Source organism: Carcharhinus amblyrhynchos, chromosome 2 (assembly GCF_965287045.1).
Source record: "Carcharhinus amblyrhynchos chromosome 2, sCarAmb.v2.hapA, whole genome shotgun sequence".
Lineage (NCBI taxonomy): Eukaryota > Metazoa > Chordata > Chondrichthyes > Carcharhiniformes > Carcharhinidae > Carcharhinus > Carcharhinus amblyrhynchos.
In genome coordinates, this window is record NC_137325.1 from 114446297 (window position 1) to 114472832 (window position 26536).

Below are 26536 nucleotides of genomic sequence, written 5' to 3' on the forward strand. Positions count from 1 at the left end.
TCTTCACAAGAACATTAGAATCTTTTTTGTAAATTGTTATTTTGCTTTAGGTGCCATTTTTTGTAAACCTGTTCACAGTGATCTCTAACAACTGTGTGAATTTCTTTTTCTTTCAGAGTATCAGAGCGTCAGGTTTGGTGTTGCTGGAGACAATTCTTTTTGGAGCTTTGCTTCTGTATTTTCCAGTAAGTGTTTAATGATTCATGCTCAAGTCCATGACTCAGTGTAAGTACTGTAAGAAAGGTTTTGATCTATGGACAGATAGACACCCAAATATAACTCTAATGAAATAGTCTGACTGGAGCCATTCTCACTGCCAGCACTTTTCCAATACATGGCAAGCTGCCCAGGTGTTGAAGTGATACCAAAAAATAAATGGCCAGTCACATTTACATTTCTTTTGGTGCTGTTTTAACAGCATGCATTTGCAACGCTGCATTGCTTTCCACTAGCAAAGTGTCACAAACTTAATTTACTATAATTGGTATTCTGTGTACATGTGACAGCTAATGCAAATGACCAAACTCAATTGCTATTTACTCTGCTTGGCTGTGTTGCATCCTAGTCTTTTTACCAACCTGTTAAATTGTTATAACATAGACATTTGCATCAGGATATGTATGTAATAATACTTTGTCATACTGCACAGCAACATTTTGCAGGCGAGAGAGACACAAATTTCGATACAGCTATTTAAAATATGTTTTTACTTCATGGTTTTGTATGTTCAAGTTCATCTGTCCCATTCTTCTGAAATTGTTGATATTTTCTCGTTTTGATACATTCTTTGACAAGCAGCAGGCTAGGAGTGCAATTCTGGAGTTTACAATGTTATTTGTTTATTTTATCAGCTTTGTTGCACTTACTGAGCTTGTTTCATTTGTCGAAGTAACACAGCCAATCATGACTTGGCTTTAATTACAACTTTATTGCACTTCTGTGCCAGCTGAATTGCTTTTTTGAAAGACGTTGATTGCCCTTGTTTCAGTTATGAGTCAATCACATTGCTGTAGGTCTGGAGTCACATAGCAGGCTGCGTAAAGGTGGCAGATTTCTTTCCCTAAAGTTAGATTTTTTTTTATAATAATCGGTAATAGTTTTGTGGTCCCGTCACTATTCTTCCACTTGCCACAATGGGGTTGGACCCTTGTCTCTAAGACATTGGCCCAGGCTTCTAGATTACCAGTCCAGTGACATTATCCCTCTGGCAAACCATTATTCAAGCAGCTGACTAAATGAAAATGCAGTGGCAGGAATTTTGAGTGAGCTTGTATAGTAAGGATTTCATCTATGCGCAATGCTTATTAGAAAGTTGCTGGCAATGTACCTGTGATTTTTCCATATCTGCTGTTGAGGAAACAGGTTCTTGCCATATTATCTCCCACATGTCTAATTAACCTGGTGAGTTTTTTTTTATCTTGCGTTTCTGCCTTGGGACAAGCCTGAAGTGGAATTGGAGGGCCAAGAAAGAATGGATGGTGAAGTTCATCAGGAGAAATACTCATTAGCCTCGATGCCATTGAGGTGTGTGGTTGAAGGGATGATGAACCCTTTGATATATATCACATCAAATTAATTGAATGTTATTGATACGAAAACAGCATTAGATCAATTTGAATCTCTTTTCCTGATGTTTACTCTCACTCATTGGGCAGAATTTCATGGCTCCTTCCACTGGCAGAAGCTTCCGGTCCTGCTGAAGTCAATGGGGTTGTGAATGGTGCGCCTCAGTTTCCAGCCTTGCCTTCGCCTTGAGGAGGCTGCACAATTCTGCTCAGTGGTTGCACAGTTTGGACAGTAAGGTGTGAAGATCATCATTTCTGATTACAGCACTCCACGACTTTGCAGTCATTAATCAGGCACATTGATCTCATAGAGATCATAGAGATATACAGCATGGAAACAGGCCCTTCGGTCTAACTTGTTCGTGCCGACCAGGTTTCCTAAACTGAACTAGTCTCATTTCCCTACATTTGGCCTGTGTCCATCTAAACCATTCCTATCCATGTACCTGTCCAATCTCTGCCTGATTCTCTGAAGTACACTCCCATTAAATAACATTGACAGCTCAGTCTAACAAAACCTTCACCAATAGTTTACATCAATATATGAATGGAAACTGCATATCTCTAACATATTAGATGAGCACTTGAAATGCCATAGCATACAAAGCTATGGACCAAGTGCTGAAAAATAAGATTAGAATAGATAGGTGCTTGATGGCTAGCAAGGGCATGATGGGCTGAAGGGCCTCTTTCTATGCTGTAAGGCTCTATGACTCTATACCATGTGCTGAAAAAGCAAATTGTGAGTTGTGAGTTAACTTAGATCCTGGTCATATATCATTTTGGCTTTTTTTTCCATGGAACAAGGCCAGCAGCCTGCTGAAGGATCCTAAACACCATTATTCATCAAGCTTCCTCTGTAATTATCACGCTAGCACTAAGCAGCCACCCAGCAATTGACACCTTCCCAGCATTACGCAGTGATGTGAAAGAAGAGGCACATCTGGCAACGCAGTCGACGTCAGTGCTGATGAGCCAGTATATCATGGGTAGAGGTCCCCTGAGCTGCCTGTCCTTTAATAATGCCAGGAGAATGCACTTACATGCACCTGTTTTCCACTTGGACGTATCTATTTCACACTGCAGCTGCCTGAAGTGTGTAGAGCAATCATGCTCACTTATCATAGGATCATAGAATGAATCCTAGAATTGTTACAGCACAGCACAAGGCCATTCAGCCCCTTGTCCCTGTGCTGGTTCTCTGAAGGAGTATTTCACCTAGTGCCACTCTGCTCCTTCCCATTGCCCTGCCATTCTTCCTTGATAGATAATAATCCAATTCCATCTTGAATGGCCTCCATCACTCTCTCACACAGTGTATTCCAGATCTAACCACTCACCATGAGAAAATGCTCCTCATGTCACCACTGCTTCTTTTGCCAGCTATTTTCCATCCTTATTAACATCTGGTTCCCAATCCTTCTACCATTCAGAACAGTTTTTCTGTATTTACCCTGTTCAGACCCCTCATCCTTTTGACCACCTCCATCAAATCTTCTTTTCCCCAAGGAAAATCTCTCCAATCAATTTACACAACTGAAATCCCTCATTCCTTGTTCATCTTTTCTGCAGTCTCTCCAGTGTCTTCACATCCTTCCTGAAGTGTAGTGCCCAGAACTGGACACAATGAGGCCAATGTTTTATACAAGTTTAACATATCTTCTCTTGCTTTCGTACCGTATACCCTTATTGATAAAGCCGAGGCTGCTGTAAACTTTATTAACCACTCTCTTAACTTGTCCTGCCACATTCAATGATCTACACCCACATAAAGCCAGGTTTCTCTGCTGTGAACCCCTTATCCATGTTGTTTCTAAGGACGGAGAAAGCATTATACATACAGTAATCTACCATTCAGCAAAAATCTACATCAGTGACTAGAATTGGCAAGCTCAATTATGCAAATCTTCAGCTGGAGAGACCGTCTTATGAATGCTGTCAGTTTACAAATGCTCTCAGCCTATGAATACTGTCATTCTATGGAGGTCCAAGGTTGAGAAAGCGCTTTGACAATCTGGGACAGACCTTGAGTACAATCATGAACAAACTTCAGAGATCACAGGAACGAACTTCAGAGAACTCACTAAGGCCTTAATTTGTGTCTACAATGTGATATTCCTAGTCAGAAATGGCTCAAACTGTGGTTAACATAAAGAATCACAGAGGTATAGTGGCAGTGGAATTTAAGGACCTGTAATGACAACACACAAGTTTTACTACCACAGGTTACAGCTGGCCATATCAAAGCTACCTAAAGTTTAAAGTTTATTTATTAATGTCACAAGTAGGCTTACATTAACATTGCAATGAAGTTACTGTGAAAATCCCCTAGTTGCCACACTCCGGCACTTGTTCAGGTACCCTGGGGGAGAATTTAGCATGACTAATGTAGCAAACCAGTACGATTTTTGCACTGTGGGAGGAAACCCGGGCACCCAGAGGAAACCCACACAGACACGGGGAGAATGTGTAAACTCCGCACATGCAGTGACCCAAGCCAGGAATCAAGTCCCTGGTGCTGTGAGGCAGCAGTGCCTACCACTGTGCCACCGTGCTGCCTACTCATATAAGTAGCACATCTTTGTAAATGCAGACAGATGAACAAACAATCACTAAAACATGCCATTTTGTTCATTAAGTCTCCACTGACGTTCTTCTCAGTTCAGTGATTCAGAGTTCAGTGATTTTCTCTCATAACAGTGAGGGCATCGTTAATAAAGCTTATATTTATTGCCCATTCCTAATTGTCCTTGAATTGCACTTGCTTTGTCTGAACCTGTAACGATTTGATTACCTGTTAAGACTCACATTTCAATCATTATCTTGTAATTGAGCCTGTATCTATATAAGCCCTATTTGTGAATCGAACTCTTCACTCACCTGATGAAGGAGCAGGGTTCCAAAAGCTCGTGCTGCCAGATAAACCTGGACTTTAACCTGGTGTTGTGAGACTTCCTACTGTTCCCATTCCCAGTTCAATGCTGACCACATCTTGAATTGAATGGTTTGCTAGGCCATTTCAGAGGGCAGTTAAGGATCGGCCACATTGCTATTGGTCGAGTCACATGAAGACCAGACTGAATAAGAATGGTAGATTGCCTTCTTGAAAGGACATTAGTGAATCAGATAGGTTTTACAACAATCAACAGCAGTTACCATGAGTGATACTGACTTTATGTTCCAGATTTATTAACTGATTTAAATTTCACCAGTTGCTGTGGTAGGATTTGAACCTGTGTCCCCAGTGCATCTGCCTGGTTCTCAGGGTTACTAGTTACCACTACATTACTGGTCCCTGTTGATGGCCAAAAGCTGCTGGTGAAAATCAAGAGGGCCAAGACAGCATTCTGATGCACAATTCAGATCTAGAAACAGTTTCGAACCTGGCTCATCAGTAAATTGAATCTGTGAAACGCTGTGATTATTTACGTGTATTGCTTTGATTCTTTCAGATGAGGGGATTAGCTTATGAGGAGAAATTCTCCCTTCATCCTTACTTTCATGGTAGTGTGGCAATTAGTCTAAGGCGCTGGATTAGGCTCCAGTCTATGAAGGTGCGTGTTCAAATCCAACCGCTGCTTAAATGGTCAGCTGCTTGTCTGCTCAGTGAGTAGTATCTAGGGTGGCACAGTGGTTAGTACTGCTGCTTCACAGTGCCAGGGACCTGAATTCAATTCCCAGCTTGGGCCACTGTCTGTGTGGAGTTTGCACATTCTCTCTCTATCTGTGTGGGTTTCCTGCGGGTGCTCCAGTTGCCTCCCACAGTCCAAAGTTAGGTGGATTGGCCATGCTAAATTGCCCCTTAGTTTCAGGGGACTAGCTAGGGTAAATGCATGGGATTATGGGGATAGGGCCTGGATGGGATTGTGGTCGGTGCAGACTCGATAGTCCGAATGGCTTCCTTTTGCTCTGTAGGATTCTGTGATACTACCTGGTCGGGCTTATATGTGACTCCAGAACTACAGCAAGGTGGTTAACTTTCAACTGCCCTCAGGCAACAAGGGATGGGCAATAAATGCTGGCCAGCCAGTGACACCCATGTCCCATAAATGAATTTTAAAAAAGCGCTTCCTTTACTTGTTAACATATAATCTGATTTGAGATAACATACATCTTTTTCTTCCTGGATCTGTTCCTTTCTGTGATGCCCATTCACTTTGTTTCATCTTCTTCCTTTTGCTTTGTCTTTTCCTCTTTTTCTCTTCCTTGTGTTTCATCTCTCACATGCCTTTATCTATATTTTCTTGTTTGCCTGCAATTGATTCTTTGGCCGTAATCTTCCAGTGGTGGAAGGTTATTCAGTGGTGGGACCGGAATGCATAGTTTTATAATAAGCCTTTAAAGAAATGAGTGTACCTCCTATACATTACCGAAAGGGAAGTGATGTCTGTATTGCGTATTCCAGTATCAGCATCACTTTTTGTTTAAGCAGCAGAGCAAACAACAACTGCTCGTGCTCCAAGCTTTATAACAAAAGAGACTGTTTCCACATGCCAACTCTAATGATATGAACCAACAGAGTGTCAACCCAATCCTATTGGAGTGATTTGTGTCCTGTATCTTATACAGCAAATAAGCTCAAAGACTTATATCATAAGTACAAGACATGGTGTGCAGCAATGACTCCTTTGAAATGACAATGGTGATGGCTCATGGACATCTTTAAGAAAAGCTACAATATGATGGCCAGGATGAAAGAAGATTAAGTACAGTCCTAACAGGGTGAGCAGTGTTAGTTTATGCTGCACAGCATGTGAAAACCATCAATGGTTTGATCAGGTTGCAACCCACTCCAGCATCAGGGGTTGTTAAAAACGCAACGTGGCGACTGTGAAGAAAATGCTTTAGAAACGAGGTATTGAGCACGTGCTCAGACAAAGAGCTGGTAAACAAACGGAACTGTCTTGGCGAGATTGCGATGCGTAGTCTTGCCAGTTCTGTGAATGGGACAGTGTGTTGAGAAGACAAGCACCAGGCTACCTGAGTCAGGAAAGGTGAGCGACCAGGGAGTGAGCGGGATTGAGAGTAAGCAAGGGAGAGTCAAAACAACGAAAGGTCGTAACAGTTGGGCAAAGAGAAGGTTGCGATTACAACAAGTGACATTGGGAGTTGTTGACAAATGAATTGAATAAAAAGTAAAAATGGCATGGCACTGTGGTGCATTCCTGCCACAATTCATCTTTGTGCCTGGAGCTTCAGAAAAGAGCACAAACGTGGTTACAGAGACACTCACCCCAGCTACTGCAGTGGAAAGAATTTCAAAGGGATATTGTTAGAATGCACAAAATACCATAGTTTGAGTTAGAATGCAGCTCACCTATACAGATCATGATACAGGTGTGTCTGAACCCACCAGTGAGCCATAAAGATTTCACCTAGTAATTAGCAATGAAGGTCTGCACAGGCTGAACGCATTAGAATTATCAGAAGCTTTTTACCAGAGTGGAAGAGTCAATTACTAAGGGCATAGGTTTAAGGTGCAAAGGGCAAGTTCTAAAGAAGATGTATAAGGCAAGTTTTTTACACAGAAGGTGGTGGGTCCCTGGAACTCGCTGCCAGGGGAGGTAGTGGAAGCAGATACGGTAGTGACTTTTAAGGGAATCTTGACAAATACGTGAATAGGATGGGAATAGAGGGATATGGTCCCTGGAAAGGTTTGGAATTTTAATTCAGTTGGGTGTGGAGGGCCGAAGGGTCTGTTCCTGTGCTGTAATTTTCTTTGTTCTTTGTAAGAGCTAAGGTCTAGACAAAAGATATGGACTGCATTGAAAGTTCAGAATCAGGTTAAACTTCTGTATTCCTCACCTAGAATTCATGTGATTTTGGCAACAGCCTGGAGAATCCATAGACTACTTTGTCAGCAGGTGTAGAGAAAAGGGTAAAATCTGGAACTAGCAGGTAGAGTTGTTGAGTTGATGATCACATTTGCTCCCAAGGCAGCATGCCTGAAAAATCTGCTAGCCAAGCCCAAAATATACAGCATCAAAGAGCTTCTCCAGGATTACTTGGGTACGAAACAATTGTCACATTTTGACAGAACTGACAGGTCCTAAGTACAACCCCAATCCCTGAAAGGACTTGTGGAAGGTGCATACCTGAGTATTCCCCTTAGACCCAAACACCCACTGTCAAAGCCCAATGTCACTTACCCACCGCCCCCACCCCACTAACTGAAACCTGAAACCTCACCGAAGCTCAATCCTTGGCCCCTTAGGCCCATCCCGAAACCTGCCCTCATCAAATCCTCCCATTTATCTTATACGCTTACCTTCTCCTTAGCCTGCCAAACACCTTGAAGCATCAGTCGACCTTAAACTTACCTGCTTCACAGCAGATGGTGCTGTAAGAATGGGGCGCATATTTCTACTAATCGACTGATTTGCCCTTTGACACTAGGCCCTGGGGGAACGTTGCACAGTTTGGATTTCAGGTAAATAACTAGGAGCGGAATAACAATCTGACATTGATTGCCATTCCGAGGAAGTTCCAGCCCATTATCTCCTCTCTACCCTGATGCCTACAGAAAGCCATGATTCTTTCATCTTCTTTACAGTTTTTGACATTATATCTGCCTGTCTTCTGCATGATATATTTTTATTCTCTTGTTATTTTTTCACTCAGAATAAACAGGTTTACACATTAGAACTGGGTTGTAAGCCTGCTGTTAAAACACAGTGAATGAATGTTATGCTCCATCCAGTGACAATATCCCCTTTTGATGTGAATTCATTATCAGCTCTATTCATAAACAGTCACACGTATGATGCTCATAATCAGTTCAGATTATCACATCAATCCATTAATGCAGGCAAACAGAACAATCAATTCAACTCCACTGGATTCTGTACATGTTTATAGATCTAAGGAGCTACAAATTTAATTTCACAAAGTCAATGTTGACTTTCTGTGACTGTAACATTTCATCTGAAAGACGGCAAGAGGATGGGTCATGCAGATGGGGAGTTGGGGTGGGGGTGTGGGAGGAGGTGGGGTGGTGATGGAGAGAGAAGAGCAGTTTTGAATTTTGGTTTGAATATTCCTGGCAAAATATCAGTACGAATATGACGGATTGAATGGTCTCCTCTCTACTGTCATTTTAACGGTTTTAGGGTTTCTCCTGCAATACTCTTTTCTCATCCCCTTTTCTGCCTATATCTGGACTGTTCTTCTGTGTTCTTCAGCTTTATCCAAACATTTTTATCAGATAGAAACATAGAAATACAGACAATAGAAGCAGGAGTAGCCTGTTGAGCCTGCTCTGTCATTCAGTAGAACATGGCTGATCCTCTATCTCAATGCAATGCTCACACACTCTCGTCAAAGCCCTTGACATCTTTTGAGTCTAGGAGTCCATCTATTTCCTGCTTAAGTATATACAGCGACTTGGTTCCCACAGCCTTGTGTGGCAGAGAATTTCACTGGTTTAGCTGTGAGCGAAGCAGTTCCTGCTCAGTCCTAAATTGCCTACTCCTTACGCTGAGGCTACAACCCCCTGTTAGAGACAACTCCAGCAAGAGGAAAGATCAACCCTGCATCCAGGCTGTGATGCCCTGTCAGAATATTATACATTTTAAAAAGATCCTCTCTCATTCTTCTAAATTCCGGTGAACGTAAACCCAGTTCATTCAATCTTTCCTCATATGACAATCTTGCCATCCACAGAGTCAGTCTGGTGAACATTCACTGCACGTCTTCCATGGCAAGTAAAGGTTTTCTTAGGTAAAGAGACAAAAATTGCACACGATACTCCAGGTGTGTTATTACCAAAGCCCTGTACAACTGTAGGAAGACCACCTTGTGTCTGTACTCAAGTACTTAGATTTGATTTGATTTGATTTATTATTGTCACATGTATTTGTAAACAGTGGAAGGTATTGTTCCTTGTGCACAATGCAGACAAAGCATACTGTTCATGGAGAAGGAAAGAAGAGGGTGCAGATTGCAGTGTTACAGTCATAGCTAGGGTATAGAGAAAGATCAAATTAGTGTGAGGTATGTCCATTCAAAAGTCTGATGGTAGCAGGGAAGCGTCAGTTCATACATGACCTCAAACATTTGTAACTTTTTCCTGACAGAAGAAGGTGGAAGAGAGCATATCCAGGCTGCATGGGGCCCTTAATTATGTTGGTTGCTTTTGTGAGGCAGCGGGAAGTGTAGACAGAGTCAGTGGGTGGGAGGCTGGTTTGCATGACGGACTGGGTTTCATTCACGATCTTTTGTAGTTTCTTGCTGTCTTGGGCAGAGCAGGAGCCATACCAAGCTGAGATACAACCAGAAAGAATGCTTTCTATGGTGCATCTGTAAAAGACGGTGAGACTTGTAGCTGATATGCCAAACGTCCTTAGCCTCCTGAAAAAGTAGAGGCACTAGTGGGTTTTCTTAACTATAATATTGGCATGGAGGGACCAGGACAGGTTGTTGGTGATCTGGACCCCTCGAAATTTGATGCTCTCGATCATTTCCACTTCATCTCCATTGATGTAAACAGGGGCATGTCCTTCACTATGCTTCCTAAAGTCGATGGCTATCTCCTTTGTTTTGCTGACATTGAAGGAGAGATTATTGTCACTGCACCAGTTCACCAGATTCTCTATGTCTTTCCTGTACTCCGCCTCATCATTGTTTGAGATCTGACCCAGCCTGGTGGTGTCATCAGCAAACTTGAAAATTGAGTTGCATGGGAATTTGGCCAAATGGGCGTAAGTCTATAAGGAGTATAGTAAGGACACAGCCTTGTGGGGCACCGCTTGCAATGATGCCCAACATACCATTTGCCTTCCCTAACTGCTTGATACACCTACATGCTTGCTTATTGTGCAAGGAAACCCAGGTCCTTTTATACGTCAACATTTTCCAATTTAACACCATTAAAATAATGCTCTACAAATTTTTCCTATTTTTCCTGATTTGTTTTCCTGTTAGCAGCTACTTTTTGTATCAGAAACAGTGTAGTTCTTAATGTGATGACTTTAGATAGAGTACAAGAGTTGCAGGGATATGTTAACATCTTATTAGTACGTTATCTCTGGTAGTCTAATGTTAATGTTATTTGTTCGATTTGAGTCCGTGCTGAGTTAGTCCCAGTACTGCAGCTGAGATCGATATGCAAATACTATCAGTTTGCTATGGAGGTCCTGTGGAGATCCCAGTTTTAGCAATGAGCTGAGAGTTCAGAACAGCTAGAGTCAATCAATAAAAAGCAGATTAAGGTCAGAATTCTCCCAGCTATGCGGGAGTGGCTTTAGAGGGAGGCAGGCAAACTGAAGAAAGCAGCACATCAGGCCAATGCCCAGACATTTCATCACCTCTGCACACTTTTGCCACCCCAGCAAAAGTGATGATGGTCAACCAGTCCAGCTCTCATTAAACCGCTAAGCTGCAATCAAACAAACCATTTCCCATCCAACTATCATCTCATACATAGTTTGTGCTGGTCCTTATTATCAGCTGAATGACTCTCTGGAACATCCCATCTGGGAGTTAAATTCCTCCCTATGGAAACAGCTTTACCCAAATCCTTGAGTTACTGGCAAACCCATAGAATCCACAAAACAAGATAAAATTAGTGAGGATTTCAAAATGCATTCATCAAATGCATTCTGACAAAGTTAATGGAGCTGGATAGATAAAGAAAAAGACTAAGGGCAAGATTTTCCAGCTGTGCTTGTATCCAGTCGGCTACCTCACCCTGGATCCTGTGAGATTTAACTTTATACAAGAACCTACCATGCGGTACCTTGTCACAGGCTTTGCTAAAGTCCATGTAGACAACATCGACTGCACTGCCCTCATCAACCTTCTTGGTTACCCCTTCAAAAAACGCAATCAAATTTGTGAGAGACAATTTTCCACTCACAACGCCATGCTGACTGTCCCCAATCAGTCCTTGTGTCTCTAAATGCCTGTAGATCCTAATTTTCAGAACACCTTGTTAGAATTTACCCACTACAGATATTAGGCTCACTGGTTTGTAGTTCCCAGGCTTTACTCACTTGACTCATTCAATCAAATTCCAAACTCCCACTCACTCCAGTAACATTTCAACATTTCTCATTTCTTCTTTATTCTTCTTGATTTTCTCTTGAGATCATTTTGTGAGCTGCGCTTATCTTTGTAGAACATAGGAAGCCTTTTAGTTACCTACAGTTGCCGATAGTCTATTTGTTTAAAACAATCCTCTCCCAGGACAGATCCTTGGGACCAACATTTTAGAGTCTGTTTGTTTTGCTGCTGCAGTCACGTGAATTGTTTTTCACTTAACAAAATAATATATTGTGGGGACAACTGTAAAAGAGATAAACTGTGATCATGTCCTTGACAGGACTGGGCATATAGGGCTTCAAATTGCTCCGTATGGTATCGTTAGTGCTTTCACATCAACTTCTTCTGAGTGCTACTTTATAAAGTTGTTAACCCAGTGAAAATAAGCAGGTTAGTGACTTCATGAGAGGATTACACACAGGAATTTGACACAGATGCGTTAAGCAGTGCACTGTTAAAAAGAGCAGAGTTTGAATCCCATGGACTTTGTACAAGGTGCATAAGGATGACCTTACAATGTACTCATTTTTAATTGTTCAATTTTACTGGAAGAAAATGGGATTATAAAATATTAGGACATGATTAACATTCACATAATTTCCTTCTGTGGTTTCCTTGTTCAGCGATGAATTATTAGAAGAAAGTCATCATTGTGTTTCCTTATTTATCGGGGATGGCAATGTCTTGTATTTGCCGAAGATCACATTGTAAGTGCCTCCGCTCAGGAGGGGCCGATCCAGTATACAGGCCCATAGTTGGGAATCCTGTCCGCTAAAAAACTCACAAAAAAGCCCGTCCCAAAACCGTCAAAGTGATGCCAAGAACCCTTCTACCTAATGCAAACGGCAACATTGCTATGAAGACTGTCCAGTAAATGTAGCTAAACACTTTCTCTGTGGCAAAACACACATTTTAAACAATTCTCTACATCTCATGCGCAATTTAAAGGAAGAAAGTTGGGAAAAGCTTCCAACAATTTTTTTACTCAGTTATGGGATGTGGCCTGGATCGCATTTATTGCCCATCCTTGAGGGCAGTTAAGAGTCAACCACATTGCTGTGGCTGTGGAGTCACATGTAGGCCAGACCAGGTAAGGATGGCAGATTTCTTTCCCCAAAGAACATTAGTGAACCAGATGGGTTTTTACAACAATCAATAATGGTTTCATGGTCATCATTAGACTTTTAGCTCCAGATTTTTATTGAATTCAAATGTCACTGTGTGCTGTGGTGGGATTTGAACTTGGGTCCGCAAATTATTTCCCTGGGTCTTTGGATTACTAGTCCAGCAACAATACCAATAGGCCGCCGCTTTCCCTTAGACTTCAAAGTCAAAGAAATTGAAAATAAGCATTTCCTGAAAATTTCCTCAGAGAAATGAAAGATCCCAGTTTGCAGTTCTGATCTGTAGGATTGGAAGGTTGTTGGGGCGGGGTGGGGGGGGGGGGGGGGGGGGGGGGGGTCACAGTCTGATCGGACCAATTTGACCAGCTTCAGAACTGGTTTAAGGAAGTAGAAATCTAATCATCTAAAATAAAGTTACAAGAACTGGGTTGAAGATGGGTTCAGGGGGGTGGGGGGGGTTGGTGTAGGGGGAGTGCAAACACCTCAAAGTGAACGATCAGGTCATTACAACCATTAGGCATGAATATAAAAAAGCTCATTAAATTCTTCACATCTTACTGAACCAGCACATTTCTCTGCTTAGCAGGGAAATATGTTCAGGACTAAGCCTTCTACAAAAGCTTGATGACCTAACAATAGAGGACAACAGAGCTATATTCAGGGAGGAATTTCTGAAATTGTTCTGAGTGGGTGGCAGGGTGGCACAGTGACTCAGTGGTTAGCACTGCTATCCCACAGCACCAGGGTTCGATTCCTGGCTTGGGTCACTATCTGTGTGGAGTTTGTTCTTCCCATGTCTGCGTACTTTTTCTCCCACAGTCCAAAGATGTGCAAGTTAGGTGAATTGACCGTGCTAAATTGCCTGTAGTGTCAGGGGGACTAACTAGGGTAAATGCATAGAGTTATGGGGATAGAACCTGGTGGGATTTGGTCAGTGCAGACTCTTCAGTGCTGAATGGCCTCTTCTGCACTGTAGGACTCTATGGATACTATGAACTTTTCTCTAATGTTTTGATACAATGAGTGGATGGATAGAGAGCTGTTAAGAATCGGTCACATTTCTGTGGCGCTGGAGTCACATGTGGGCCATGTCAGTTAAGATTAGCAGATTTCCCTTCCTAAAGGACATAGTGATCCAGATGGGCTTTTACAAAAGAAAGGTGATAGCTGTCATAGTCAACACTCCTGAGGCTAGCTTTCAATTCCAGATTTTTATTAATTAATGATTAATTAATGGAATTCAAATTTCACTAGCTGCTAACGTCTGTGGTAGGTAAAATGTTAGAATCCGTCATTAAGGAGGAAATTGCGAGGCATCTTGAAGGGAATTGCTTGATAGAGCAGACGCAGCACGGTTTCATTAAAGGGAAGTCGCGTCTGACAAATTTACTGGAGTTCTATGAGGATGTGTCTAGGGCAGTGGATAGAGGAGAGCTGGTGGATGTGGTCTTTCTGGATTTTCAGAAGGCGTTTGACAAAGTACCTCATAAGATGTTATTGCAGAAGGTCCGGGGACATGGAGTTGGAGTAGGGTGTTAGCGTGGATAGAGGATTGGTTGTCAAATAGGAGGCAGAGAGTGGGGGTCAACGGGTGCTATTCGGATTGGCGGATGGTGACTAGTGGAGTGCCCCAGGGGTCGGTGCTGGGGCCTCAGCTTTTTACCATTTATATAGATGATCTGGAGGAGGGAACCGAGTGTAGGGTGTCGAAATTTGCTGATGACACCAAGACTGGGGGAACGGCAAATTGTGCGGAGGGTGTGGAGAGTCTGCAGAAGGATCTAGATAGGCTGGGCGAATGGGCCAGGAAATGGCAAATGGAATTTAATGTTGGCAAGTGTGAGGTGGTCCACTTTGGTAGGAAGAATGGTAGGAAGGACTATTACTTACGGGGCGAAAAACTGCAGCAGGCGACGGTGCAGAGGGACCTCGGGGTCCTTGTGCATGAGTCGCAAAAACCCAGCTTGCAGGTGCAGCAGGTGGTCAGGAAGGCGAATGGGATGCTGGCCTTCATAGCGAGGGGGATTGAATATAAAAGTAGGGAGGTCTTGCTGCAGCTGTATAGGGCATTGGTGAGGCCGCAGCTGGAGTACTGTGTGCAGTTTTGGGCGCCGCACCTGCGCAAAGATATTTTGGCCTTGGAGGAAGTGCAGAGGAGGTTTACTAGGCTGATACCAGAGTTGAGGGGGTTGAGTTATGAGGAGAGGCTGAATAAACTAGGCTTGTACTCATTAGAGTTTAGAAGAATGAGGGGAGATCTCATTGAGACGTATAAGATGATGAATGGGATGGATAGGATAGAGGTGGAGAGACTCTTCCCGCTCAAAAAAGACAGTAGGACCAGGGGGCACAGCCTCAAGATAAAGGGGGTGCAGTTTAGAACAGAGTTGAGGAGGAACTTCTTCACTCAAAGGGTGGTGAATCTCTGGAATTCTCTGCCCGTTGAAGTGGTGGAGGCTGCCTCGCTAAATATTTTTAAGACGCGGGTTGATGGGTTTTTGATAAGAGAGGGGATTAAGGGTTATGGGGAGAGGGCGGGAATGTGGAACTGAGCCACGACAGATCAGCCATGATCTTATTGAATGGCGGGGCAGGCTCGAAGGGCTAGATGGCCTACTCCTGCTCCTATTTCTTATGTTCTTATGTTCTTATCTCGTGGGATTTGAACTCATATCCCCAGAGCATTCGCCTGGTCTCTCTGAATGATTTAGGTTAGTGACATTACCACTCTGTGACCATCTCCCCTCTGTATCTGCCAATACAACTTAAAAGTCTTGACATTGCAGATGCAAATTGAGTCTAACTTCGATAATTAATTTTAGATAATGTCCTAAAAGTTAATTAGCGCTAGATAATAACATTCTGACACATGGAGTATTCGGTAGGTTTATTTGGGGCCTATTATAATTAAACAGAGTGTTGAATCTAATGAGAAGTTGCAGCTAATTAGAATAACGCCTCATAAATATTTTCATTCCGTTCAAACATTTCCAATTTCCTTCCAGAATGTCTGCTGTGTATGACGTTAGCTTTCACGTTATTTTATAGTTTGGCGGCTTTCAGTTTTGCAATCTGTACTATTTTTCCAGAAGTACCAACTATCAGTTCCTTCATTCTTTGGGTGAAAATGTCACAGAAAACTTTTCTGGTTGTAATATTGCTGTGAGATGTGATGAGAGAGCTGACCATATGGTATTAATTTATCACATGCTGCTCAGTAATGAACTTTGATTGTGCTAATATTGGCTGGCAATTGTGAGCTTGATTTTTAAAGGCAATGGGTGGCGATTCTCCCAAAAACATCTGCATAAAAACTGAATTAAATCACGCTGGCTCTTTTTCCTGCGGGTGTTTCAAAAAATAATCTACCTTTTTATTACAACAATACCGAGGGCAATTCTCCCATCCCTCTGTGCTGCTTTCGTAGCGCAACCAGACCAGGAGATTCGAGTAGAGGTCATTTCACAAGCTCCCCACTGGGTGCCATGGCTCCGCCAGGCTCCAGTAGCCGGATTTCCGGCACCATCAGCTCCACACCAGAAGTCAGCGTGGAACTGCATAAATTATGATAATTTTATTACCATACAATTTTAATATCATTACCGGGGCCAGGACTGCAGTCTCTGGGCTTGCTAACCTCTATCCCCCCATCCCCGCCAAGGTGGCTCACTCCAGCGGGGTTTACGATAGCTCCCCACATTGTGGCCCATTCCGCACTCGCTCATTTCAGCTCAGTGTGGACAATTTTGGCACTACAGAACAGTGTCCAAAATCATCATCTTCAAAGTATGGCATTGCCTAAAAGCAAAACAAGCTATGTTTGAAATTCTGCACCAACAGCACTCTCGAGGGAGCAATGCAGTTGAGATATGATCCGTTTGAAGGCCCTGTCATCCCAACAGTTTTCCACCTCACACGTGCTCTCAATAATTTACACGGCTGGGCACATGTTAGTGCCACCTTAGTTTCACCTCCTTCAGCTTAATCTTGCGGATGTTCCTGCAGGAATTACTTATTGCCCTGTGAATCTCACTGAGCTCATCGCGACACATCCACTGGGGCCTGATGATGTCTGCTGTAACCAGGCAGAGATCCTATTCTGAGTCTGGGAAGGGCCCCAGCTGAGGCAGAAATGCAAATAAATTCCTGAGGGGTCAATTACCACTGAGCTCACAGCCTGTTGTGAGCAGGAAATTACTGCTGCAATTTGCTGATGGTTTCTCTTTGGCAAGGCCTCTCAAAGCAGCAGGGAACAGTACCAGCTTCCGCTTGCTAAGCAGGGTGAGTACTTCCCTTGTGACGCCACCGAATAGTTTAAAAGATCCTCGTACTCTGGGGTGCTCGCAGCAGTGAGCTGAAAGTCAAATTGCTCCACGTTCCTTCCCCCCCTGCCCCCAGTAGGGCGTGCAGAGTTGGTTTGAAAGGTCTTTGAAGAAAGTATAAGGATAAAATTCAGCACAAAACAGGAAAGCTACATGGTTTGAGTGCTGTGTGGTATTCACAAACGAATATATTGGTTTCAAGAACCTTATTTCTTCCACTCCTGTTTTCTCCTGAGTGTATCAAATTGATTTTATTCCAGGCAGCTACCACCCTCCACTGTTAATTTTCTTTAAAATGAGTTACTTCCATTCTGCTATCCAGGTCCACATTTTTTCCTTTTAAAAGTCATCAAAATATGTTCATTGCCTGACCAACCTTTTTTGGAAAAATATTGACTAATGCTGAGATGTAACTTGCACACCACATCGCCTGGAGCATCTCTTTTATTCCGGACAGCAAGGTGATATTGTGGCAAAGTGCTTGGAGGAGGCTGGAAGCATAAATCTCTTTGCCGAACTACTGCCTTTAACTGTGCTGTCCTGCGAAATACTTAAAAGTAAAAAGTTAAAAAGTTTATTTATTAGTCACAAGTAAGGCTTACATTAACACTGCAGTGAAGTTACTGTGAAAATTCCTTACTCGCCACACTCTGGCGCCTGTTCGGGTCAATGCACCTAACCAGCACGTCTTTCAGACCGTGGGAGGAAACTGGAGTACCCGGAGGAAACCCACGTAGACATGCAAACTCCACACAGACAGTGACCCAAGCTGGGAATCAAATCCAGGTCCCTGGTGCTGTGAGGCAGCAGTGTTAATGACTGTGCCACCCTGCTGCCCCATAATACTTAAATACTTAAAGAATTGCGTAAGAAATCATTTTATATGAACAGCCGATGTTCATTTTTTCCTCACTCGTGTTAAACGCTGCACTGAATTGCACTTTCAGGCAGGATTTAAGCTGAAGACAAGCTTAATCATATCATAGAAGCATAAAATTATAGAATCCCTAAACTGCAGAAAAAGGCATTCAACCCATTGAATCTGTACACGCTCTCCGATAGCATCTTTAACAGGTCCATCCCCACCCCCCCGCCCTTGTCCCTGTATCCCCACACATTTACCCTTCTAATGCCCCTAACCTACACATCTTTTGGACACTAAGGGGCATTTAGCTTGGCCCATTCACCTAATCTGCACATCTTTGGACTGTGGGGGGAAATCGGAGCACTCGGAAGAAAACCACACAGACACAGGGAGAACGCGCAGTCACAGTCACCTAAGGTTGGAATGAAATCTGGGTTCCTAGTGCTGTGAGGCAGCAGTGATAACCATTGTGCCACCATGCCGCTGTAAAAAGTCATTCATTGTCACCAAAGAGAAGTAGACAGAAAGCAGGGAATTATAGATCAGTAAGCTTAACATTGGTAGTGGGGAAAGTTCTCGAATCCATTATCAAGAACTTTATAGCAGAGCATTTAGGAAGCAGTGGCAGGATCAGACAGAGTCAGCATGGATTTATGAAGGGAAATCATGCTTGACAAATCTGTTGGAATTCTTTTAAGATGTAACTAGTTGACAAAGGGGAACCAGTAGATGTGGTATATTTGGACTTTCAGAAAGTGTTTGACAAAGTCCCGCACAAGAGATTATCGTGCAAGATTAAAGCGTGTGGGATTGGGAGAAGTGTATTGAGATTGATAGAAAACTGATTGGCAGAAAGGAAGCAAAGAGTAGAAACTAATGGGTGCTTTTCAAATTGGCAGGCAGTAACTAGTGGGGTGCCACAGGGATCGATGCTGGGACCTCAGCTATTCACAATATAAATTAATGATTTGGATGAGGGAACAAAATGTAACATCTCAAAGTTTGCAGATGATACCAAGTTGGGTGGGAGGGTGGACTATGATGAGGATGCAGAGATCCTTCAGAATGATCTGGACAGGTTGGGTGAATAGGATAATCAACGGCAGATGCAGTATAATTTGGATAATTGTGAGATTATTCACTTTGGAAGCAAAAACAAGAAGGCAGATTACTATCTGAATGGCTGTAAATTGGGAGAGGAGAGTGTGTAGCAGGACTTGGATGTCCTTGTGTACCACTCACTGATGGTAAGCATGCAGGTGCAGCAGGCAGTAAAGAAGGCATGTTGGCCTTCATTGTGAGAGGTTTCGAGTACAGGAGCAGGGATGTGTTGTATAATTATACAGGGCCCTGGTGAGGCCACACCAGAGTATTGTGTGCTGTTTTGATCTCCTTTTCTGAGGATGGATATTCTTGCCCTCGAGGGAATGCAGCAAAGATTTACCAGGCTGATTCCAGGGACGGTGGGACTGATATATGAGGAGAGATTGACCAGGTTAGGAATGTTTTCACTGGAGTTCAGATGAATCGGGGGGATCACATAGAGACTTATAAAATTCTAACAGGACCAGACAGGATAGATGCAGGGAGGATATTCCCGACGGTGGGGGAGTCCAGAACCAGAGGTCACAATCTGAGAATTCAGTGTAGACCATTTAGGAGGCGAGGAGACATTTCTTCACCCAAAAAGTGAGCCTGTGGAATTCATTACCACAGGAAGTAGCTGATGCCAAAACATTGAATGCATTTTCTGCTTGCTTCCTTAGTTCAGGGCCTTGACTAATACTTTCATAGCAACTACTTACATTTAGATAACCTCTTTAATTTAATTTAATAAAACATCTCAAGGCGTTTCACTGGAGGAGTTAGGAAGCAAAATTTGATAGTGAACCACACCAGGTGATGTTGGGTCAAATTGTTTGCGATAGAGGTAGGTTTTAAGGAGTGTCTAAAAGGAGGAAAGAGAATTCAAAAGATGGAGAGGTTTAGGAAGGGAATTCCAAAGCTTGGGGCTGAGGTAACTTAAGGAACAGCCACCAATGGTAAAACAGTTCAAATCAAGGATGTTCAGGAAGCCAGGATGAGATGAGAACAGAGATCTCAGAAGGTTATAGGGTTAGATGGGACAACAGAGATAGGGTGGGGCAAGGCCATGAAGGGATTTGAAAACGAGGCTATGAATTTTAAAATCAAAACATTGCTTAACCAGTTGCTAGTGTAGGTTGTTGAGCATGGGGATGGTGGTGAACAGGAACCTGTGCGAGTCAGGGTAACAAAGGTTGGCTGACTCAGTTTTATGGAGAGCAGAATGTGGGAAACACACCAAGGGTTTATTGGAGTAGTCAAGTCTAAAGTAACAAAGGCATGGACGGTTTCAGCAGAAGATGAGCTGAGGCAAGGGCAAAATGGAGTGGTAGCAATAGGTGAATCTTAGTGATGGTGTGGGCATATGGTTGGACATTCATTTCTGGATCAAATATGACACCTAGTTACTCTAAGGTTCAACCTCAGAATGTTTGAGGGAAAGGAATAGGGCTGATAGCTAGGGAGCTTTGTAGGGACGCTGATGCTCCCTACACGGGCCAGATGCTCTGACCAGCAGAGATGCAGAATGCACTACTGCTGAGTATAGCAAATGATCAAGAATTTCAGGTTTCTAGGTGTCCAGATCACCAACAACCTGTGCTGGTCCCCCCCATGCCGACACTATAATTAAGAAAACCCACCAACATCTCTACTTTCTCAGAAGACGAAGAAAATTTGGTATGTCCACTGCCAAAAAGTTCTTACCAACTTCTACAAATGCACCATAGAAAGCAGGACCTCGGGGTCCTTGTGCATGAGTCACAAAAACCCAGCTTGCAGGTGCAGCAGGTGGTCAGGAAGGCGAATGGGATGCTGGCCTTCATCGCGAGGGGGATTGAATATAAAAGTAGGGAGGTCTTGCTGCGGCTGTATAGGGCATTGGTGAGGCCGCAACTGGAGTACTGTGTGCAGTTTTGGGCGCCGTACTTACGCAAGGATATTTTGGCCTTGGAGGGAGTGCAGAGGAGGTTTACTAGGCTGATGCCGGAGTTGAGGGGGTTGAGCTATGAGGAGAGGCTGAATAAATTAGGCTTGTACTCGTTAGAGTTTAGAAGAATGAGGGGAGATCTCATTGAGACATATAAGATGATGAATGGGATGGATAGGATAGAGGTGGAGAGACTCTTCCCGCTCAGAAAGGATAGCAGGACTAGGGGGCACAGCCTCAAGATAAAGGGGGTGCAGTTTAGAACAGAGTTGAGGAGGAACTTCTTCACTCAAAGGGTGGTGAATCTCTGGAATTCTCTGCCCGTTGAAGTGGTGGAGGCTGCCTCGCTAAATATTTTTAAGACGCGGGTTGATGGGTTTTTGATAAGAGAGGGGATTAAGGGTTATGGGGAGAGGGCGGGAATGTGGAACTGAGCCACGACAGATCAGCCATGATCTTATTGAATGGCGGGGTAGGCTCGAAGGGCTAGTTGGCCTACTCCTGCTCCTATTTCTTATGTTCTTATGTTCTTATTCCTTCTGGCTGCATCACAGCTTAGTATGGCTCCTGCTCTGCCAAGACCCCAAGAAACTACAATGGGCCATGACCGAAGCCCAGTCCATCACGCAAATCAATCTCCCATCCACTGACTCTGTCTACACTTCCCGCTGCCTCGGAAAAGCAGCCAGCATAATTAAGGACCCCACGCACCCCAGACTTTCTCTCTCCAACTTCTTCCATTGGGAAAAAGATACAAAAGTCTGAGGTCACGTACCAACCGACTCAAGAACAGCTTCTTCCCTGCTATCATCAGATTTTTGAATGGATCTATCTCGCATTAAGTTGATCTTTTTCTACGTTCCAGCTGTGACTGTAACATTACATTCTGCACTCTCTTGTTTCCTTTTCTATGAATGGTATGCTTTATCTGTGTAGCGTCCAAGAAACAATATTTTTCGCTGTATACTAAGATATGTGACAGTAATAAATCAAATCAAATCATATCATTACATGCTTACTTTGGGCCCCTCTTCAGCTGGGATTACCAATCCTAGCTTATAGAACCAAACAAAATGATCCAGGGCAAGAGTGATCAAGAGGAGCAGTGGAGAGGCCCTGACCCCTTTGTAGGACACCAGCTGCGGGTTGAGGGTAGGGTTGGGGTGAGATCATAGGGTCAGGGCATGGGGTCAGGGTGAGGTACTTGGGTTAGGAAAAGGGGTCGGTGTGGGTAGATAAGTTGGAGAGGGGACAGGGGTAAGGTAGTTGGTTAAGGGGAGTTGGTCAGGGGTGAGCATTCAGGTTGGGGAGGACTGGTTAGTCAGGTCAGGGGTGGGGTGAGTGTGAGGTTGTTGGGTTCAGGGAAAGAGTTAGATTGAAACAGTCGAGTCAAGGGAGGAAGTCTGGGATGATTAATCAGATGGAGGAGGGGTGAAGGCTGGTTAGAAAGGTCAGGGATGAAGTTGCTGGGAACAGAGAAGGGGTCACGATGAAGTAAGTCAGTGACGAGAGGAGGTCTGGGGTGAGTAGTCAGGTGGAGGAGGGGTGAGGGCTGGTTAGTCAGGTCAGGGATGGAGTTGCTGGGACCAGGGAAGGGGTCAGGATGAAATAGTTCAGTGAAAAGAGGGGGTCTGGGGTGAGTAGTCAGGTTGGGGATGGTTAGTTAGTCAGGTTGGGGGTGGGGGCTATGAAGTGTAGATGGGTGAGTTTTGGTGGTGGTTAGAGATATGGGAGTTGGGTGGTCAGTGAAGGGATTGGGGGTTGGATAATTGGGCCAGGGTTTGCAAGTAGGGGTTAATTGGACTGATGGGGTGGGTAGCACTATTAATCAGTGAGTTACCCAAGAGATTAAACAGTATACCAATTCTGGATTAAGTGTCCAGGTAAGGAACACTTTCCTTTTCTCAGTATTTAATCAGAGGAACTTGCTGTTCATCTAGTATTGGCAATTGGATAAGTGGAGGAGGGACAGAATTGATGGTGAAAGAGAGCCTGGTATCATCAGTGTACATATGAAAACTTAAGTACAACAGCAATACTAAGGCTCCATATAATTTAACTATAATTTATCTCGAGTTATTACATGTGGTGGGCACATTATGTAATTATGAATAAACCTGATCTAATTATGTCCTTCATTTGCTTATATAATTATCATAATTGCTAAACAGTTTTTCTCCTATAACTAAAAAACCTAAGTCCTATTTGTTAAAATTGGAGGATTTAATTATTATGCTATTAGCAATAACACAGTAATTATGTGTGCTACTTAAAAGTTATTTTCATATGTACTATAATTCAAGTTAATTATCAAGAAGACATTCTCATAATAGAAAAAACACAACTCCCTGAGAATATCCAGAATGATAAACAGGAGAAATATTAAGTTATTCTAACTAATTTGGTTCCTGTATTGTTACTTGCAGACAAAAAGGAAAAAAATGTTCTGTTCTTGCTATAATTAGCAATCTGATTCTTTCCATTTTGTTTTGTTATTCTTTCTTTCTTTGCTTCATTATCTGATGTTTTCTGTCTCTTGATCCATCTCTTCTTTTCACATAATTTTCTCATTATGATAGAATGTCTCTTTGGGGGAAATTTTCACGTCCCTCCCCACGCTGTCACATTGTATTTGGGTCAGGAGGACATTGAAATTTGAAAAGAAAATCTCAGTCCGAAGTCCAACCTGCCCACAAACCACCTACTTCCAATTCTATGGAGAATCAGGGGGAGGAAAAGCACTTTCAGGAGGTAGCTTGGTTGTCTAAAGATTATAATGAGTTTTTATCCGTCTTTTACCAGCTTTTATCTTTCTTCCAGGTTAAATCCTTGCTGGCCAGGTTTCCTGGTCTCACGGTGGCACAGTGGTTAGCACTGCTGCCTCACAGTGCCAGGGACCCAGGTTCGATTCCCGGCTTGGGTCACTGTCTGTGTGAAGTTTGCACATTCTCCCTGTGTTTGCGTGGGTTTCCATTGGGTGGTCTGGTTTCCTCCCACAGTCCAAAAGGCCTGTTGGTCAGGTGGATTGGCCATGCTAAATTGCTCCTTAGTGTCTGGGGGACTAACAGGGTAAATCTATGGAGTTATAGGGATAGGGCCTGGGTGGGATTGTGGTCGGTGCAGACTCGTTGGGCCGGTCGGCCTCCTTCTGCACTGTAGGGATTCTATGTTTCTATGACAGCTTCAAGTATAAATATCTGAATTAGGAGCAGGAGTAGGTCATAGGCACAGCAGGGAAATCTGTATGGCAAGAGTGGCTAATCACATGGAGAGTCAGAGACCAACGAGTGCTTGCAAGAGTATCTTCTACAATGTTGCAGAAGCGACCTTTGCCTTTGGCGTTGACACACAAGATTGACCCGTGGGTGGCACAGTAGCACAGTGGTTAGCACAGCTGCTTCACAGCTCCAGGGACCTGAGTTCAATTCCCACCTCAGGTCACTGTCTTGTGGAGTTTGTACATTCTCCTCGTGTCTATGTGGGCTTCCTCTGGGTGCTCTGGTTTCCTCCCACACTCCAAAGATGTGCAGGTTAGCTTGATTGGCCATGCTAAAATTGTCCTTGTTGTCCTGAGATGCATTAGGTTAGAGGATTAGTGGGTAAAAAAATGTAGGGATATGGGTTAGGACCTGGGTGGGATTGTGGTCAGTGCAGACTCAATGGGCTGAATGGCCTCTTTCTGCACTGTAGGGTTTCTGTGTTTCTATGATAAGCACAGATGATGGTAATAAAACCTCCACCAAGTGCTAGATGGAGATGAAGAACAAAGAAAAGAACAGCACAGGAACAAGGGCCTTCAGCCCTCCAAGGTTGTACCAGTCATGATGTCCTAACTAAATTTTAAACTTGGTTTGTATCCCTCTATTCCCTCCCTATTTATGTACCCATCCAGATGCCTCTTAGCTATGAAATGCTCAAAAGTCACGATAGGCAACTCAATTATCTGCATCAATCTGTTGTTGACAACAAAATCGTTCCATGTTCATGGTGGTCAGCCGCACCTTTGCCGTGACAGAGAAAATATAATTGGTCTCACATATTGATCATAACAGAACGTATGTGGGTCACCATTTCTGTTACATTATAGACATAGAGATGTCCTATAAATCCATTGAACAGTAGGCTGTTAATATTTTCGCTGGTTAGCATATTCATTGTTGCCAAAACAATCTTTGGAAAGGTATTAACAAAAGATTTCAATCTCTACAGTGCCTTTTATGACTTCAGGAATTCCCAAAAGCACTTTACAGCCAATTAAAAACTTTTGAAGTATTGTCATTGTTGTGATGTCGGAAACATAGTCATCAGTTTGCACTCAGCAGAGAAACAACAAACAGATAATGACCAGATAATCTATTTTTATTGAAGGATAAATATTGGCTCGGACACAGGGGAGAACATCCCTTGCTTCTTCACTGAAGAAGTACCGCAGGATCTTTTATGTCCACCTGAAAGGACAATGTATGTATCACTGTATTTCATTATTGCCGCGCCTCATTGTGAAGTGATTGTCAAAGAATAATTGAAGTTGGCAGGAAAATAGGGGACACAGCGTTCGTTCGCTTAACTATTAAACGTTAAAAGGGATGGAATGAAGTTTCAGATTTATTCCTGCACAGTTTGATGGACTTGGTACTTCTCAAAATGTGGGAATGAAGGATTTCATTTCTGACACCCTTTCCATCTCCCAATTGATACTCACAGTTTAGGATCAGTTTAGCTCAGTTAGCTGGACAGCTGGTTCGTGATATAGTGATACCAATAGTGTGGGTTCAATTCTCGTACTGGCTGGGTTATTCATGAATACTCGCCTTCTCAACATTGTCACCACCCTGAGGTGTGGTGATCCTCAGGTTAAATCATCACCAGTCAACTCTTCCCCTCAGAGGGGAGAGCAGCCTTTGGCCATCTGGGATTATGATAACTTTATTAACAGTTGACTTCAAATCAGGTGATATTTGAATAAAAAAATTTTTTCAAGTCACATAACTTCATTGTATTAACAGATTTAGAGGCAAGATTATCTGAAAACGCACCCCTCAAAGAAATTAAAAAACATAGGATGTGTTATATTTTTAATTTCAATTTTACAAGTGTGTCTGTATAGTCCAAAACAGAGTATATCAGCCAGGGAGAAATTACCCATTCCTTTACCCTTAGAGTCAATATAGCACAGGCCTTACAGCCCATTGAGTCCATACCTTTGACAATGTTTCTAGTCACTTTTCCTCATGTCATTCTTTCTACCCTATAGCTCGCTGCCTACCTGTTACCTAAATTGGGAAGCACATTGGAATTTCTCTCATTTGAAAGGTACTACATATGTATTCAAGCACTAAGAACAACAGAATTTTGTCACAAATGGTCAGGATTTCCTGGCCATTCGATCTTCTGATGGTGCTGATGGGTGCTAACAATAGGAAACACGTTGACAGAGGCGGGAAAATCCTGCAGCTGTCTGATGGCGAGCTGTTTCCCACTGCCACGGCACGAGGCGGGGTAGGGGTGGGATGCAGAAAATCTCTCCCCATAGCTTTCACTTGCAATCCTTCAAAACTCACTTGTCAGACTGTAATTATTTATTCAAAGAAAACAAAGGCTTATTT

At 43.1% G+C, this 26536-nt stretch overlaps 1 protein-coding gene across 1 annotated transcript in view; it reads left to right on the top strand.

Annotated features, from left to right (window-relative positions):
* gpr158a (G protein-coupled receptor 158a) overlaps window positions 1–26536 on the top strand; it is a 454718-nt gene that overhangs the window by 299074 nt on the left and 129108 nt on the right. Inside the window, exon 5 of the mRNA XM_080211391.1 lies at window positions 117–185. Coding sequence (XP_080067517.1) covers window positions 117–185 — 69 coding nt within the window. The remainder of the gene's footprint in view (window positions 1–116; window positions 186–26536) is intronic.